Source organism: Helicoverpa zea, chromosome 11 (genome assembly GCF_022581195.2).
Source record: "Helicoverpa zea isolate HzStark_Cry1AcR chromosome 11, ilHelZeax1.1, whole genome shotgun sequence".
In the NCBI taxonomy this organism is placed as follows: Eukaryota; Metazoa; Arthropoda; class Insecta; order Lepidoptera; family Noctuidae; genus Helicoverpa; species Helicoverpa zea.
In genome coordinates, this window is record NC_061462.1 from 281,813 (window position 1) to 299,355 (window position 17,543).

At 33.3% G+C, this 17,543-nt stretch overlaps 1 protein-coding gene across 1 annotated transcript in view; it reads left to right on the plus strand.

Annotated features, from left to right (window-relative positions):
* Nucleotides 1–17,543, plus strand: part of LOC124634662 (cadherin-89D) — a 34,893-nt gene that overhangs the window by 4,472 nt on the left and 12,878 nt on the right. Inside the window, exons 3-6 of the mRNA XM_047170324.1 lie at nucleotides 9,466–9,652; nucleotides 14,620–14,728; nucleotides 16,737–16,939; nucleotides 17,184–17,312. Coding sequence (XP_047026280.1) covers nucleotides 9,466–9,652; nucleotides 14,620–14,728; nucleotides 16,737–16,939; nucleotides 17,184–17,312 — 628 coding nt within the window. The remainder of the gene's footprint in view (nucleotides 1–9,465; nucleotides 9,653–14,619; nucleotides 14,729–16,736; nucleotides 16,940–17,183; nucleotides 17,313–17,543) is intronic.

Below are 17,543 nucleotides of genomic sequence, written 5' to 3' on the forward strand. Positions count from 1 at the left end.
TAATATGACTACATATTCATAATAGAAGATTACACAATTTCAAATTTTTGCTTCCCATTTTATCCTAAATACCTATCCAAAAAATATAATTAAAAAAAAATCTTCAGCCATTCGCAGATCAGCGTTTCAATCGCCGCGTTTAGATCGCTGGTGCGCCTCCTAACAAATAACAACAAATACTTCACACTAAGAAGGATGACGCGGCTATAAAATGTTCATCACAATAGTAAATGCTATAATGAGGTTAAACTGTTCGTTACATAAACATCTTAGTGGTTTCTCACGTGGATCTCGTATTCAATGAGATAAACAAAAGAATGTAAAAGTAGGTAATGAGTTGACAGTAACAGAACATTAAAATTTTCTACTAAAATATTTTATTGTATGATCTGTACTTGATTTATTAAGTAGTTAGTTAGATAATAAGTTCTCATTCCTTAGTAATTTGTCTATCTTTAATAATGAAATATGGTATGTGGAACATCATTTTTGAACAGGAAAAATAATTAGCAAAATATAATATGTCACGTTTTCATCCAGTTACCTAAAGAACTACAAAATGAAAATAAAGAAATAATATTTCAGAAAAAGTTAAAAATATTCCTAATAAAAAGGTGTTTTACTTTTACTCAATAAAAGAATACTTCGAAAAATAAAAATAAAAAAGCTAAAATCAATAGGTATATATAATATATAAATCAACATGAATATGTAATATAAAGAAATAAAGATACATCACCTAATACTACCTATCACATTACATCTAATACGCACTTGTTTTTGATAAAAAGTTTATGTCTAGAATATAAGTTAGCAATAAGTAATTTAGCAATAAGCCCTCACATTTTTGCAACGCCTGCAAAAGGCCGTTAAGCTGAACCTAAACCTATATTTAAGATCTGTACAACCTTAACATGCAAATAAATATTTTGAGTTTGAGTTTGAGTTTGACGCATCACAAAGGCGTTAAAATGTCAGTGAGATTCAAACATGATGACATTGATAAATACGTGTTTTATTTACAGATAAACTAATAGTATTCAATTCATCATCTTCACTTGTTATAATGATACTAAAAGCTCAATAAGATTTAGTTAACTATAACCATTTAGTTTGTTTCAAGGATAAAACCCATAAAAAATGAATAAGCATTTTCTGGTTCGTTCATTCATTATTCGTGTTGTTTAAGAGAAATAAGATGACGATCGTACATGATGATAATTATGTATTGTTCTCAATTTAATTCAATAAACACTCAAATGCTATGAAGAAAGAAACATACCTCATCTGTTTGCCTATGTTACTGTGCGGAAATCTTCTACGTCAAACTTTTTAGTCAAAAATCCAAAAAAAAACTGGAATAAATAACTAAATTATGCAATAAAAACGTTACGCTTAATTTCCTTTTAATATAACACCTAGATATCTTAGAGTCACCCGACCTTCTCTTCTTTTGCCAATTTTGTATGAATACGGCCATTGCATAAAGTTCTAGCCGCCATTGTGATATTAACCAGAAGATAGATATCTTTCCAATTTGTCGATACAATGACAGTTTCCTTGTGGTTTGGTAATCATCTTGTTACGTATCTTTTATGTGTTGTATTAATTCTGATCTTTTTAGGTCACTTTTTAGATGAAACAAAAATCTAGTAAATTTCAGTCCTATTTAATCACGTAAACTTTACAAAGTATGTTATATGATGTTTAAGACAAAGCTTAACAAGCAATATATCAAAATTATAATTATGACATGAAGATATTAATGTATTATTTGCATCGTCCTATTTAATTAAGAAATATTTAAATGTCATACAATATTTGGTTTTCAAATTCATAAATGCACACTAATACCTTGGACGACAAAATCGTGGAAAGAACCGTTGCCGAACCACAACTTTCAAACCTTTGAGAAAAGAAGTTTCTCCTTCTTGTTTAAAAGACGGTATTAATCATTTACTACCAGGCAACCATTGTCTTAGGGTATCCCGTCATAACAATAATTAAAAAAAAACTACCAAGGGCTTAAAATTATGTATGTAATTATGTTTGTCATTAGCTAATAAAGAGTTTGGTTTAACACTTCTGTTTTACTATTCCTTCCTAATAAAAACACTTAATTTTTATTTGCATTATCTAAACTTTATGGTTTTATTATTGACAAGTTGCTTTATCTTTATCAAGCCTAGCCAGATCTTTAGCTCTGTGGTTTCACTTTTGAGTAATTTTCCGAGGGAAATCTATCTCGAAGTAATAATAGCTAATTCTAATAGCTTAGGTATTACTTTCTATTCAATATTCTTATATAAGTTTAGAGGTTTCTTATGTAATATTTAATATTGTTGATTTTATTGTGGGTGATTGTTTATTTAAATTGTCGTTTACGCTATTTTTAAATATTATTACTTATTTATTTTTGTTTCCTCTTCTTTCTTTCATGAAGTATTGCGTCGCTTGATGATTATTTAAATGGATTCTGACTTGCGTCATGAATGTTTTAATAATCTTGTTAAAAGTAGGCGGTCAAAAGTATATTATTAAACAGTCATAATAACACATTTTATTCAAACTTTGACCAGTAATCTATCCTAATCATAATCAAGCTAAAAATAATAAAGAAAGTGGTTACTTTTCTGTTTCATTAATAAACTTCAATTAGCATGTTACTCAAATAAGCCATAAAAGGCACTAATAATACAATTATAACAGCTGTCTACTACAATGATTTGCATATGATAATGGTATAATGAAGACATATGCGCGGGCGCAGCCTCAAGGACGGAACATTCTAATATTTGTATCAGTTTAGCGATAATGCAGCAATTCACTAGATGAGCTAATGATGACAGTGCGACTGTTAATGTTATTCTGATTAGCATTAACTGTTGGCCAATAATGTGGAAATATGACATTCGAAGATTTATAATTTTCAGCCTAATTTTAATTTTGAATGGGCCTTACATTTTATTATAGTTCGGCCATTCAGAGAATGCGTTCCTGACACGTCGCGATTGAACTGACGACGTAACTTTGCAATGGCGTTGCAGTTACGATAAAAATATTTTTGCTGGTTGTTTACCGTTTTAACAATTGAGGAGCATTAAAACAACATTATTATATCAATAATCAATGAATGTTATAATTTTGTGCCAAACTGAGTGTCAAATAACTTGGTAAACAATATTTTTCTAAATCTATACTGCGCTATTACAAGGTTATGTCAGCGGTTTATATTTTGTAGTGCTGTGCTAAAAATAACAGGCAAGTATCGTAATCTGTTCTTATACAGTTATAATATAAAATAATACGTTTTGATTTTCTTTTTAAGAATTGGAAAATAATGGACTATAAGACTTAATTATAACGTTTATGAAATATAAAAATAAAACTATGACCAAACCGCATTTTTATACTTAGATTAAAAATGGTAACCTCAAATGGCGTTATGGGCCGCCATTTTGTGACGCTAAAACAGTCGTCCGTTGTCGTTTCGTGCGCATAGACCACGTTTTTCAAGTGTTTTCGATCTGTTTTTATTTGATTACCCGGCTTTTGTTAGACCGAGATATCAGGATTGATTCTGTTATTGATAATAATATAATTATACATGTAGGCGAAGATGATGATGAAGACACCACCTCCTCAAGCAAATCGGAGTCTGATTAATATTCTGTTCGCACATTCAATTCAATGTACTTGTAACAAAGAATAAATAAAACAATTTTATTATATGAATATTACCTTTTTTTGGTTTCCACTTAAATAACTAAAATATAAAACAAATGATTCCGCCAATTTAAAACGAAAATAATCTTAAAATAATGCGGCGGTTCATTTTGAAGGAACGGTAACGAACTCAGTGTTATGTTGTGCCCATCACTAGTCGTGACTAACTGATAGGTGTCAGGAACGCATTCTCTGAACGGCCGAAGTATAGAATTGATGCAATAAACAATATGAATATGAATGGAATCGACTGCAGCTGTTTATGTGTTAATAAAAAATGTTGATCATACGATAGTGTCTGTGACTATTTGAAACGTTAAGTTGTGGATCCCTACAGAAGTCAGATGGCAAAAACTCTGACAACTACTCTTACCAAAGAGGGTCGGGTAGACCAAGTCTTAGTAACTGAATTGAGGATGTCATATAGACATATAAAATACTGGCATCTACTCAGCTGCATCCGATCAGCCTTGTAAGGTGGTAAAAAAAAAATCAAGTTCCACTTCCTTTACTGGCTTATCATAAAACCCTCAAAAAAGTACCACAGAGCAATAAACCATAAAAGGATAAAGATCACAATGATACATCGGTAATGACAGATTAGCTCGCGTATGAATGGCCGCGATATAGTTCCCTCGGCCGACTTTTACCACGTGGGACCAGTCAGCTGGCACAATGCGACTTCCATTCTTTAGCTATTCTGTTGCTCGATATGGGAATATGATTTGACCTTATTTTGGAAATAATTTCAAATTCTGAGTATTCATAATTTGTATCCAAGCTTCTTTCTAATACCTAAAGGAAATGATGCCTTATGAGTTTGGACGTGTTTGCATATTAACACGCTTATTTACTATTCATATTGGAAGTCACGCTTGAAAATGAATATCTACATTTGTTAGTTCTAATAAAAACATACCTACAGCTCGCTGAAGCTGAAATAACGCGACCCACTTAAATTCACACACACTTATGTGCGGAAATGACTAATTTCAACTTAGATTAGCTCTACTGGTAAATTTTTTGCGTGATCCGTTATTCCTTCCGAAAAGATACAAAATACATGTAGTTTTTTATGTTCTTAATTATATCGAAGATTTCATTTACAAATCAATACCTTCATGTTTTAACAGCACGATGGTACGTTAAGTTCATTATGAAAATGTTTCTGATTGGCTACTAAGTTAGGCACCTAGCATCAAATTAGTTGAAAATACTTAATTTTATTTAAATACAGTGATTAAAAATCTAATATCTAGCGAAGCTGTTCCGTTAACATTTTGACTAGGTCATTTCATAACCGGTGCATTGCGTGTTAGTGTTTGTAAGTATAATGTGATGTATTATGTCGTGATTTACTCAAACGCTCTTATTATTTACGTAATTTTTTTACCGTGGTAACCGTACAACTGTAGTAGGTATGATGGTTCTTTATAAAAATAAGGTAATTATGTGAGTTAGACTCCAGAGAAATTCGTCATTAATTCTTGCTAATATTATCAATGTAAAAGTAACTCCGTCTGTCTGCTTAACACCATTACATGACAAAACTAAGCACTAAAAAAAAAACAACATTCTTAGTACACAAACTGTCTAGCCTGAGAGAGGACACAGGCTACTTTTTATCCTGGTACGGGAAGTAGTAGGTACGGGTAGAACAGCAGGGAATTGCTAGAAACAACAAAATTTTGAAAAATATACGATCTCTTTAGTTTTAATATACGGGATAAAGTTTAAATTATCTTGCAAAATAAGGTTTGATGAGCCTTTGGAAATTTCCAATCCTAAAGAGCAGAATAATTCGTTTGACATCCAGTCTAAGATCAGTTACTTACAACGATAAACATAATAAAAGGGTCCTTCAGCCTATTCATCATGTAATAATTCCCCATAATTTCCCTACAACACGGAATGACTAGATGCTAGATAAGCTAGTTTAAGCTGATCTGATTCGTTTACCGTTGCTGTAATCTTCCTTGCGACTGGTTCAGACCGTTGGAGACTGGTCTGCAAGTCGGTCAGGAATAACACCGCTTATTATTATAAATTATTTGTGAATGTCTCTATTCAGGTTTTTAGAATATGCATTGATAAAACCAGATATAATATTCATAGCGTAACATGCGGATAATGCCTTAAACGGTATAATTTCGAACCTAACTTTTAGTCGCCTTCGTTACTCCGTAAGCTATCTCCCGTGGTTTTGCCCTCGTCCTGAGAAAACTTTTTTCAGTGTGGTGATAAAATGTAGAATAGTTTAGCTTTAAAACAGTGCAACATTTTGTAAATACAAATAAATAGTTTAAGGAGGCTTGATGGCAATATTGATTAAGATTAGGGAAGGAAATGACCTCAATAAATAATTATTGTAGATTAATGAAACGCAATTTAAAAATTCCATTATTAATTTAAAACTCTAATCTCGAAGATGAGGTTTGCTGAATTTATCAATTCTTGATTAGTTCCTAGTTAAATGCATTATAATATAGATGAGCTTGTCAGTTTTACATATTTCTTGAATGAGAATAAATTCCCAAGGATTACTAGAATAACTACAATTCCTTTAATCTGAAAATGATTTGAAGAAAAGAAAACATTTTTATTAATGAATATCAAATAAGCAGTTGATTGCTCTCAATTCATCCATCATGATTTTTATTGGGTCGGCAAATAGGTTTGCCACTAATAAATAACGTATTTATATGTCAAGGTCAATTGAAAATTATAAAAATCGAACGTTTTTAGTAATTAAACGTATTGCACAAGGATTTCCTTATTTTGACGAATAATTCAGTGGATTAAATAACAATTTTGCTAGTTGACCTTTCAGGCTGAATTTTCGATTTGACTTTGGAGATCAATATGTAATGATTTGTTAACTGAAATATAGAGACACAACCTATGCAAATCATTAAATATGTATTATATCGTTAAAATTACTCATCTTATTTAATACGGAAATTATTCCGTCTATGTATTTACACAATCATACTTAAACAGCTGAACTGAGTGATATGAAATTTGCACAGAGATAGGCGGTACTCAAGAGACGGACATAGGCTACTTTTCGTCGGTGAAGCAGGACTAGTTCTCCTAAGAATCGGTTGAAACTACAGAAATTAGATAGTTGCATAGCTATATATTCTTCTAATCCAGGCCAAGTTCTATCATAAAATTACCTGCCTAAATTAAAGCTAGAACAAGATCAATTTACTTGATAAGATCAGTTATAAAGCAGTGATCAGAGACGGGTTAGTCTAGATAATGTCGCGGATACTAAAGACTATAAGACGTGACTATCTTCTACGACATAAGTATTAATAATAAATTGGTTCTACCGGTACCTTGGACCCTGTGCCCGATATCGGTGGCCATCTATTTTTTTTATTTTTAAATGATTTTTTTTTATAATCTAATATTTAAAAATATAAATAATATGTTGAAAGTTAAAAAAAAAAAAGGTTCTTATCTATTCATAGGCTGTAGATCGGATAATTTCCAATAGGGTATTTCCTTAAATGGAGCAAAAATTATGATACTTATGCCGCCGGTTTTCACCAACAATCTCTTAACGTTTCCCTAACTGTCACTTAGAATAAGGGCTCCCCCAATAATAAAGGTTATAAGGGACACTTAAACTTTGGTGAAAACTAAATTCGTATCAAGTGTTCCCTAAATGCTCTTAAGGGATACCTAAGTTTAGGTATTTGTTGGTGAAAATGGGCTTAGTACAAGCACCCTTGTTTTTAACCGACTTCCCAAAAAGGAGGAGGTTCTCAATTCGTCGGGATCTTTTTTTTTTTTTTTTTTTTTTTTTATTTTTTATGTATGTTCACCGATTACTCAGAGACGCTTCGACCGATTTGCAAAATTTTTTTTTTGTTTGATAGGGTTTACCTCCCAGGTGGTCCCATAGTCACCAGGTCAGGATCTGATGATGGAAACCCTGAGAAATCGAGGGCAACTTTCGAAAATCGTAGGCATACGTAGGGTAAAAACTTGACACTAAGGCGCATGTCTGATAACACTATGCAATGGTGAAGGCTTGGAGCTGACCTGATGATGAAGACCAGAGAAGGTCGAGGGAACTTGAACAATGAATGTGTAAAAAACTACCTCGTGTTTGGGCTTATTTTGTTCGTATTGACGAGACCTTTGCAACAGTGAAGGTTTGAAGCTGACCTGATGATGGAGACCAGCGAAGGTCGAGGGAACTCGACAATTGAATATGTAAACTACCTCGTGCTTGGGCTTATATTGTTCGTATTGATGAGAACTTTCCACTGCGGATATGACATGCGGATAGTGACAACTATGCTTGTCACTGAAAAGCTAAAAATAAAGTAGAAGTCGGTGGCGTTATAAACTTAGTTACATCCATTAGACACCGACTTCTAGGCCGATGCACCTAAGAATAGTTTTTTTTTGCTTTTCAGTGTTTTTGGGAGTCGGTTTTATTTTTTTGTAAAAAGTTTTGAGAGAAATACTTTCCACCTCGTCAAAAACTAGCCACGTCTTTCTCGGGTTCCTAGTCAATTTATATTGTTTTACACACTGTTAAACATACATTTTATTTTTATAAATTACTCAATTAATTTCAATTATAATTACCTTATTTAAAAACTTGCATATCAAAACTATCTACGTAATTAACAACGACATTCAAGCAAATAATATACGTGTTTAATTACTGTTATTTACATCTTTAGGAATTTACAACCGGCCCAGCCAAATACGTTGTAGATGACTTCTCACGATCAAAAAGCTCTTAAACAAACATGAATATCGATTGCATCACTAATTATAGCAAATAACATTTTAACACAATGGCTGGCACGGTTTAAATGAGATTTGTATCTTTACATCCGCTATTGTCAGCTTCCGGACCAACGTGAGAAGTTCCCCTAATATACAAATTAATGTTATTTTCTCAGTTATTATGTCATTATAACACTTTTCTAGTTGTTATTTGCAGGATTACTTACTTTGACACGTGGAAATGTTACATTAGCAGACATTACTGTTTTTATAATGTTTTCAAGCAGAAAATTTGTGTTACATTATGTTAATTTTGAGTTTTAGAGCAAATGGTTTTGCGTCTAGACTTAAATAACAATTTGCGAAATTGTGTGGTTTGTAGATTAGTGAAATGCCATCTAGCGGTGATATTGTGAAACTGTTAAAATGAAGTGTACGATGTTCTGAATTCAAAACGAGGGTAGAACGAATGTTCATTAATTTAAGAGTGACATCACAGATGTCGCTTGTACCAGTTAAATTAAATTATTAATTTGTGCCAAATATTACGGATTCTAAATTATGATACGGTAATAAAATATTAATTTACATAATTGATTGTATCACTCTAATAAACACACAAAATTTTGTAAAGGTTAAATATTTAAATCTAGTTGATATATTTGATGCAATTTTGTAAATACTTAATAATTTTGCGACTTATGTATACATTTGGTTTATTGGTGAGATAATTTTATACCTTAAGTTCCTGAACAAAGTTTACGCCCGCAATTGCCCACACTACTAGTGGCCAGTTTTACAGGTCACTGATAAAGTCTCTGATAGCTAATCAGGAACTTTTCTGTCACAACTTTTGGTTTCACAGGCAGATAGCATTAACTAACAGATTCCTAACTGATATTTTACCGGTAACCAGTCAAACCGAGCCCTAACCTTCAATCTCATACAACCAGCTTCAACCCACCTTCTCGATCTTTCCAGAAAGAACCTGAGCCTACAGCCAGTAGACCGAGAAGAAGATGCTCATTTGTTCACCTACCGGGATGTGAATCGCACACACGTGTCAGTGGTGTTAGCACAGAGTGTGGATGACCTGGTCGACAGTGACTCGCCTCAGAACGTCGTCAAGTTTCGACTGGGCTGTGACTTCGATGCTGGGGATGATTTGGTAAGTTAAATCATTTTTTAGAAGCTGTTTTACATAGTTGTAGCCCCGTTCTGAGGGAACTCTTGAGCAGCTCCTAACAAAACGTAATATTTGTCTTATAGCAAGTTCCTGAGATTAGAGACTTCAAGCAAACAAACAAATTAACTCTATATCGGGTGTGTCATTCACAATCACATTAAATCCTATCGCATATACTTTATGATATTCTATGACGAATTGTAAAAAAATAACCTAATCCATTCAGTGGTTTAACCACAGGAGTCATTTTTCGTTTTTATAATTTACAACATCATGTGTAAAGCAGAGATAAAGTTAGGAGTATCAAATGTTTTGACCAGTTGACAGCTGTCAGTTTTCAAGGGAGAATTTCAGTTGTTTGTAATGACTGGCTTTTATATGGTGTTCTAATTTTTACACATTTTTATTCTATTTACTTTGTTTGAAAAAATCGTTTTTTTATTTTTACGAATTTTTCTTTTTTGGTTTGTATTAATCGACATATATTAACCAGTATATTAACGCATTTCATTTAATGTGATTGTGAACGACACACCCGATATACATAGATAAGTTAAGTTTTGGTCCACTGTTAGATACAGTCTAGATCTCAGCTTGACACAGTTATTTCTGAAGTACACTAAGCAGTTGACGGCAGATCAATTAAGATGCTTTCAAAGTTGTGTTGTAATGGTCTATTTCAAAAATGGTTGGTGTTACTATTTCAGTATTTGTTGTCTAATCATAAAACGTTCATATTTCCTACGATATTATAAGTAGGTCAACAGAGCCACATGTGCGGGTCTTTGACGAAATTTAATATCTGCTCCGTACGTCACTCCGTCTAAATGTCACCTCGGTGATTTGGAAGAATATATCGCGACAGCTGAGATTATCATTAAAAACCTGTAAGCATTCGAAAATCATCAAATAAATGGTCATTAATTAAAAATGAATAATTAAGACGTCTTCAATATCTGCTTTAAATATTATTATCTAAATATTTACGTGACCTAAAATTCAATGAGCATGGCCCATTTGAATAATATTCAGAAATAAACAATCTAAAATCACAATTATATTATAATTCAGTATCACAGTCCAAAAATAATAACATTTCGTGACACAACAAGGTCGCAATTACGAAGTTGAAGAAGTAACTTCTTTGCAGTTTCTAAAAGTCAGTTTTAATGAGACGTTAAAAGCGAAATTAATGGAGACTTACCCCTGCCTTGAATTTAAGTCCAACCTTGCAAGGATTTTCAAAAGATTTGCAACAGGCTTGCAATGTTACAAAACAACTGGGACAGAGGAACTCAACCTCTAATCTGTTAGCCTTAAGGTGTTTTTGGAAGGCATATTAAAAATGCCTCTGAAACAATGCGGCTGAAAGTTGTCAGGGTTGAGGCAGTCACCTCAGATAGGCATTCGTCCTTCACCCAGTTGCCGTGGAGCGGATCATTCCCCATACTGAGGGAATCCCTCCCTCGGGTACCATCCCTCCTTAATTTACCCATGGAGATAAAATAACATTTTTAATCTTATTCCTCCATTTTAGAAATCCATCGGGAGGGTTTAACTTGTTTATTTAACTGTTTGGAGTTGTTCTGCGGTTATTTTTGATGTTTGTTCTACTTTGCTCTTGTTAAATTAACTGTGTAGACTTTAGGAATGATTGTACTATGTTGTCTAAATGTTTACTTGAGTTAGAGTATGTATTTCAATACGTAAATTATACATGAGTATTATTTTAACACACAATGCCTTGTTTGGAATGTCAATTACAAAGATCGAATATGGCTAACAAAGAGCAAGTACCTGTAAAGCTTAGCATGTCTTTCAAGACTTCATTTCTTTAGATTCCTTTCAAGGCACAGCATTCATCATAATAATATTTCGTAAAATTCTTTTCAAATTGAAAGAAACATCCAAACCTTACCTCGAACATTTCCCGTCGTCGGTTCGTTGACACTTCAAGATGTATTTTCACGTTTTACGACATCAGACTGTAAAAGCAAACGTAAAAATGTTCGAAGGGTTTTTGTGTCAAATGCGAACCATTTGTATCGGGATATTTCAGACATTCTAGAATATTTTTTCTGCTGTTATACGGTGGAATATTCCTCCTGTTCAGGGCATAACCTGAGTTTTGTTAGGGGAAGTGAAATGAACACGTGGTTTCTACTGTGATTTTTGGGCTGATATTTGAAAATAGACCTGTCATGGTGTAAGGGTTTCCATATTCATTATTAGGAGTGGGTGTGATGATAGCATAATGATCTCTATGTAAAACTAACTCTAATGTTGTCAGTATACCTAATTGGTGGTTGCCGATTTTTCACGTGACTTAAAAATGTTTTTGCAATAAATCCTAAAAGACCTACTTGTAAGCTGCTGCAATGACCGAAAAATAACTATAACATTTTAAGTACACTAAGATTAACGATGAAGCCTAAAACAACTAGAAACACTCGTGTTTCTACATGACTCGGCTCACTCGTCTCTGAGGTAAACGACATCGCACCACTGAATGACAAATGTTCGCTCGAGCACGTTCACGGCTCTCAGCATCTCCTAAATGATATTGACTTACATATTACAGTAGACTTAATAGTGCAGTCATTGAAGCGAAAAATACGGTCTAACCTCCGAATTTTTTTACTGTGAACCGATTTGCATGAAATTTTGGTATTAGGTTCATCTTCCCCTTAACTTCAAAAGTGAATATGATTTGAACTCCGCCACCCCCCCTGGGGGCGGTTGACACCCCTTCTTTGGGGTGAATATTTTTTTTGCAAAATAATCTCGGATATCGATAGAAGACCTAATTTTAAGCCAAAGTTGTCTTTAAAGTTTTTAAAAAAATCCAATACTTTTCAAGTTATTGGCAATTGAAAATTCCCAATTTTTCACGTTTTTCATCGGTTTTTTGCAAATATCTCCAAAAATATAGGTTTTATCGAAAATTTATAAAGAACAAAATTGTAGCAGGTAAAACAACGAACAATTTGTTTTTTTATAAAAGGTCCTAAGTGCAATATTAAGCTAGATATTAAAGATCAAAGCCGTTTTTTATTTTGTCTGAAATTTAATCGACGTAGTTTATGCCATCTATTATTTTAGTAAGTTGATCAATTTACCAGTTTTATTATTTTCCGGTGACATATATACACATTACAATAGTTGTGACTCTTTATTATACTGCCTACTTTCACATTGCTCCAAATATTGACACTCCGAAGTTTTCAGTTACTAAGTAGAAAAAAATATGACAAGTTTTTGGACCGTAACTCCTTCAATTTTCATGCTATCACAATTTATAAAAAAACACTGTAAAAGTAATTAAGAGAGCTACAACATCCATCATTGCAATATATAGTAAAGAACTTTTTTCTAAAACGGTGAAGGGTTAAAGTGCTTAAGAGAGGCTGTGATTGCGCTGCCACGCGCTCTTTAAACAATCATATCTCCGTCAATTTTTGTTCGACAGAAAAAACAAACAAACCAAATTGTTTGTCAGAAAAATACCTAATTTTTTTATCAGTACACTTTTATACGTATCTGTCGTAATTTTTGAGATATTATGAAAAACAAGTGGGTTTTTCTTTAATTTGAAATTTTGTTCTTTTCGTTAATCGTGACTTTTTTGAAAAATATCTGTCCTGAAGCAGCCAAACTGATACTATCTATCAAACTCTTTATAATAAAGTTAATCCTAGGCGGAATACGATTAATTTTAATTTTGGTGGAAATGGCACTTATGAAACCCATTGATTTAAAAGAAAAAATATAAGATGCTCCCCTTATTTGCAATACAGCTCACTTATTTTACGTGCAAAAGACTTTTAATAGTACTCATCTTAAAGCTTATTTCAAGCACTACAAAACCCATTTGTATTCGAATGCATAAAATGCATCTACTCGCCGCTACATGGCATTGACCACAACGATTAAATTTCAGACAAAATAAAAAACGGCTTTGATCTTTAATATCTAGCTTAATATTGCACTTAGGACCTTTTATAAAAAAACAAATTGTTCGTTGTTTTACCTGCTACAATTTTGTTCTTTATAAATTTTCGATAAAACCTATATTTTTGGAGATATTTGCAAAAAACCGATGAAAAACGTGAAAAAATTGCGAATTTTCAATTGCCAATAACTTGAAAAGTATTGGATTTTTTTTTAAACTTTAAAGACAACTTTGGCTTAAAATTAGGTCTTCTATCGATATCCGAGGTTATTTTGCAAAAAAAATATTCACCCCAAAGAAGGGGTGTCAACCACCCCCAGGGGGGGTGGCGGAGTTCAAATCATATTCACTTTTGAAGTTAAGGGTAAGATGAACCTAATTCCAAAATTTCATGCAAATCGGTTCACAGTAAAAAAAATCGTAGCAATAATGCTTCAATGACTGCACTATAAGTAAAACGTATAATATGACTGTTCTCAAAACGAATTACGATTCGGCTGAAAATAAAGATCACCCTTTTCTTTTACATTTTGGTATAGTGTGCATCGTATAGGTGCTGATTGCGATTGACCTTTCAAATACTGGCTATATCATACGTTTGTTGGTGGTTCACAACTTTAGATTGTTTTAACTATGGATAAGTAAGAACAGTATCCAAGTCGTTACACAAGACACGGCTCAGACTAAAACCCTACTCAGTACTTTCTGTAGCCATTAGTGTACTAGGTCTTTGGTACTTTCAAACAGACCTACTGAATCCTAATATCCTACTAGTCCTGCTAATATTGTAAGTGTGAAAGTTTGTGATAGTGTATGTTTGTTATTCTTTTACGCAAAAACGGCTGGACTGATTTGGTTGAAATTTTGTATGTAGGTACCCTGGATAAACACATAGGCTACTTTATATCACTACACGTGTAACTAGTGTAAAATAGAATTAAGTTACCTACATCCTCATTGACCATATTAACCGTTAATATTCTTTATAATGTTCCAGATATCAGCGTATCTATCAGTGACGGTGTACATAGAAGACGTGAACGACAACGTGCCCAAGTTCCTCGACACACCGTACCATGTGGCTGTGGATGAGTTGACGCCAACAGGTGGGTGACAGGGTCGTTTGAGTATATATATTGAGTACCATAATAGTTTTTTTGTCCTTTATTTAATGTTAAAAACAAATATGATTAAGGAAGGATTGAACAATCAGTCGGGTTTAAGATAATGCTTCTATACACACACGTCAATAGGTACATAATTTAAAGATAATAATACAATAGGCATTCTAATGCTAACAGAACTGAAGTAAGTGATTATTAGTAACTAATAAAGTATAATTATTGAGTATACCTAGAAGGGGATTGGCTAAATCATTTCATTTTGTGATCATATTATTTTAGATAAAAAGTAGCATCGGCGCGCAACGCTTATTTGGATTCCAGTGTTTATAGAGGCATGTTAGTTTTGAATTTCGAACGTCCAGCCGAGGACGCGTCGCTAGCTAGCTTAGTTAGCTTACTAGAAACAGGCTAAGAGATAAAATAATGAATTGCTACGTACTCACTGGATGCTGGGAACCAGGGGATCACCTCACTATATCACTGGTCACATTCACAGTCGTATTTCACGATATATATTACGTTTTTACATCGCGCGCGCAATTGTTGATGGCGGCCGGCCATTGTTTTCATTCGAACTGATGTTGTCGCTTGAGGCCGGCAGGGGGCGCTAATCGATATGAGTGATGACTTACAAGGAGGTTGGGATTATGGAATATTAATCTATGCATGTTCAGATTTCAAAAAAGGCCGTGTGTCACTATTTCTGTTTTTTGGAATGAAGTATGTATATTAGGTCAATAACGGCTGGTTAAGTTAAAAATATATGGTAGATGTTTCTTTCGATGTATGAAGTAATTTGTGATGAGTTTAAAGACCTTTTATTTTTGTTAATAAATTAATTCAATCTTTATTAAAATCTTGATTAAAATAATATTAATTGGATGCTGTTTTTTGCACTGTTAAAAAATGGTAATTGAATACAGCTATTAATCAAAGGTATCCCAAACACATACCTTAAAAACTCTAGCGAAGATTTTATTTGTTTTTTAAAGTAAAAAAGTTAGAAAACGCCAGTTGGCTGGAACTTGTTAGATGAAAAAAAGCTATCGGAACATTTATTAATGGTGGTGTTTGATTTATGAGTAGCGAGAGCCACTGGAGACCAATAAGATAACAACTTGGGATTAAAATTTATAAAAGTCTTTGTAAAAATTTTAAAGATATTGCAGAGGAAGTTTATGCGTCTCGCAATATTAGTAAAGTTCAAAGACATTGACCGCTAAGGATTTTTAGTCAAGTGCATTAATTTCTTATTTACCTATCTCTTACATGTTTCCATAATAAATATTGTAATAGACTTTCAAAATATTGAATGATCATTTAGAAAAACTGTACATTAGAATAATCGTAAAATCAAAGATACTACATAATCGAAAAATCATTGGTATTAATTACATGACAAAATCAAAGACTTTTTCGGAAATGGATTCACTCATCCACAAGTTCAACCATACAATATACTTTTCATCCCACCATCTCGGAAAGAGTAGTTTTACCCTTTGATATCTGAGCGCAGAAGCCGTTTTTATCCTCTAGAGCGGCAAAGTGATTTGAATTTAGAACATCGTGCGCAAATACTCCATTTGTGCACGATGCTCCATTCAATTAATTAAGTAATTTTCATTATTGTTTTTACATCGACTTTTAACCTCGTTTCATTTTTAAGCTGAGTTTTTGCATAAATAAATTTTAATAGGTACATCTTTTTAATTTGCCATGTGTGACGTGCGTGCCATTTTCTTTTTTTGAGTTTAGAAATTTCCTCGATGAGGTGGGATGAAAAGTAAGTGTTGCACTCGAGTGCAAAGATTTTTCACCTTGTGCTCTTTTGATTCCCTCGCTATCGCTCAGGATTCTAATTATTGAAACACTGGCTACGCTCGTGTTTCAATTTTAGAATCCTTCGCTTGCTCGGTCATCAAAATTGAGCCCGCGGTTAAAAAGCAACTTTGCACTCTTGTATAACAAATAACTATTTTCATATTTCCAGGTCTCACAATATTTAAGGGCATCCACGCGTTCGACCGCGACAAGCCCAACACTCCGAACTCTGACGTCCAGTACAGCATCATCTCAGGAGATGCGGAGGGGCACTTCGTTCTGGAGAGCTCTCACAAACCTGTACTGGTGCTGAAGAAGCCGCTGGACTATGATGCTGGGGATAAGGAGTTTTCTTTAGTTGTTACTGCTTCGGTAAGTGGAAATTGAGAATTATTATTATTTTTAGACTGCAACTCCTGTTGTTCAAGGTCTTTTAAGAGTGATTGCTCCAAAGGTTTGATGCACGAATTAAATCATTAGTAGATTCGATTTTCCATTTGTGTGATGTATGGCTAAGCTATTTATATTTCCCTTCATGTAAAGTAACTTTCTACGCCTATATCCCTGCACTTTATTGATTTATTTAGAACTAAAATATTCTATTCGATATTTTTAGGATCGTGGTTCTCCACCTCGCAGTTCCAACGCGACAGTACACATAGTGGTGCAGGACAATGATGACCTGCCTCCCAAGTTTACTGCAGACATCTACAAAACACAAATACCAGAGTTCTATCCGTTGCTTGTAAGTATCATCTACTTATAGCATAAGTATTAGTCCTTTATTCCATTCCTTATACTATACCTAGATTTTAGTCAAAGGTCTGTTTAAAATTGCAACATTTATTTCATCGAAATCACGATTTATAGTGGTCACAGAGACCAACGGCCAATAAAACTAAAGTTAAGTTATTATCGAAAGAACTTTGACTCTCGACACCTGAACTTTAGTCCGCTGTTTATTGTTCTACCGCAG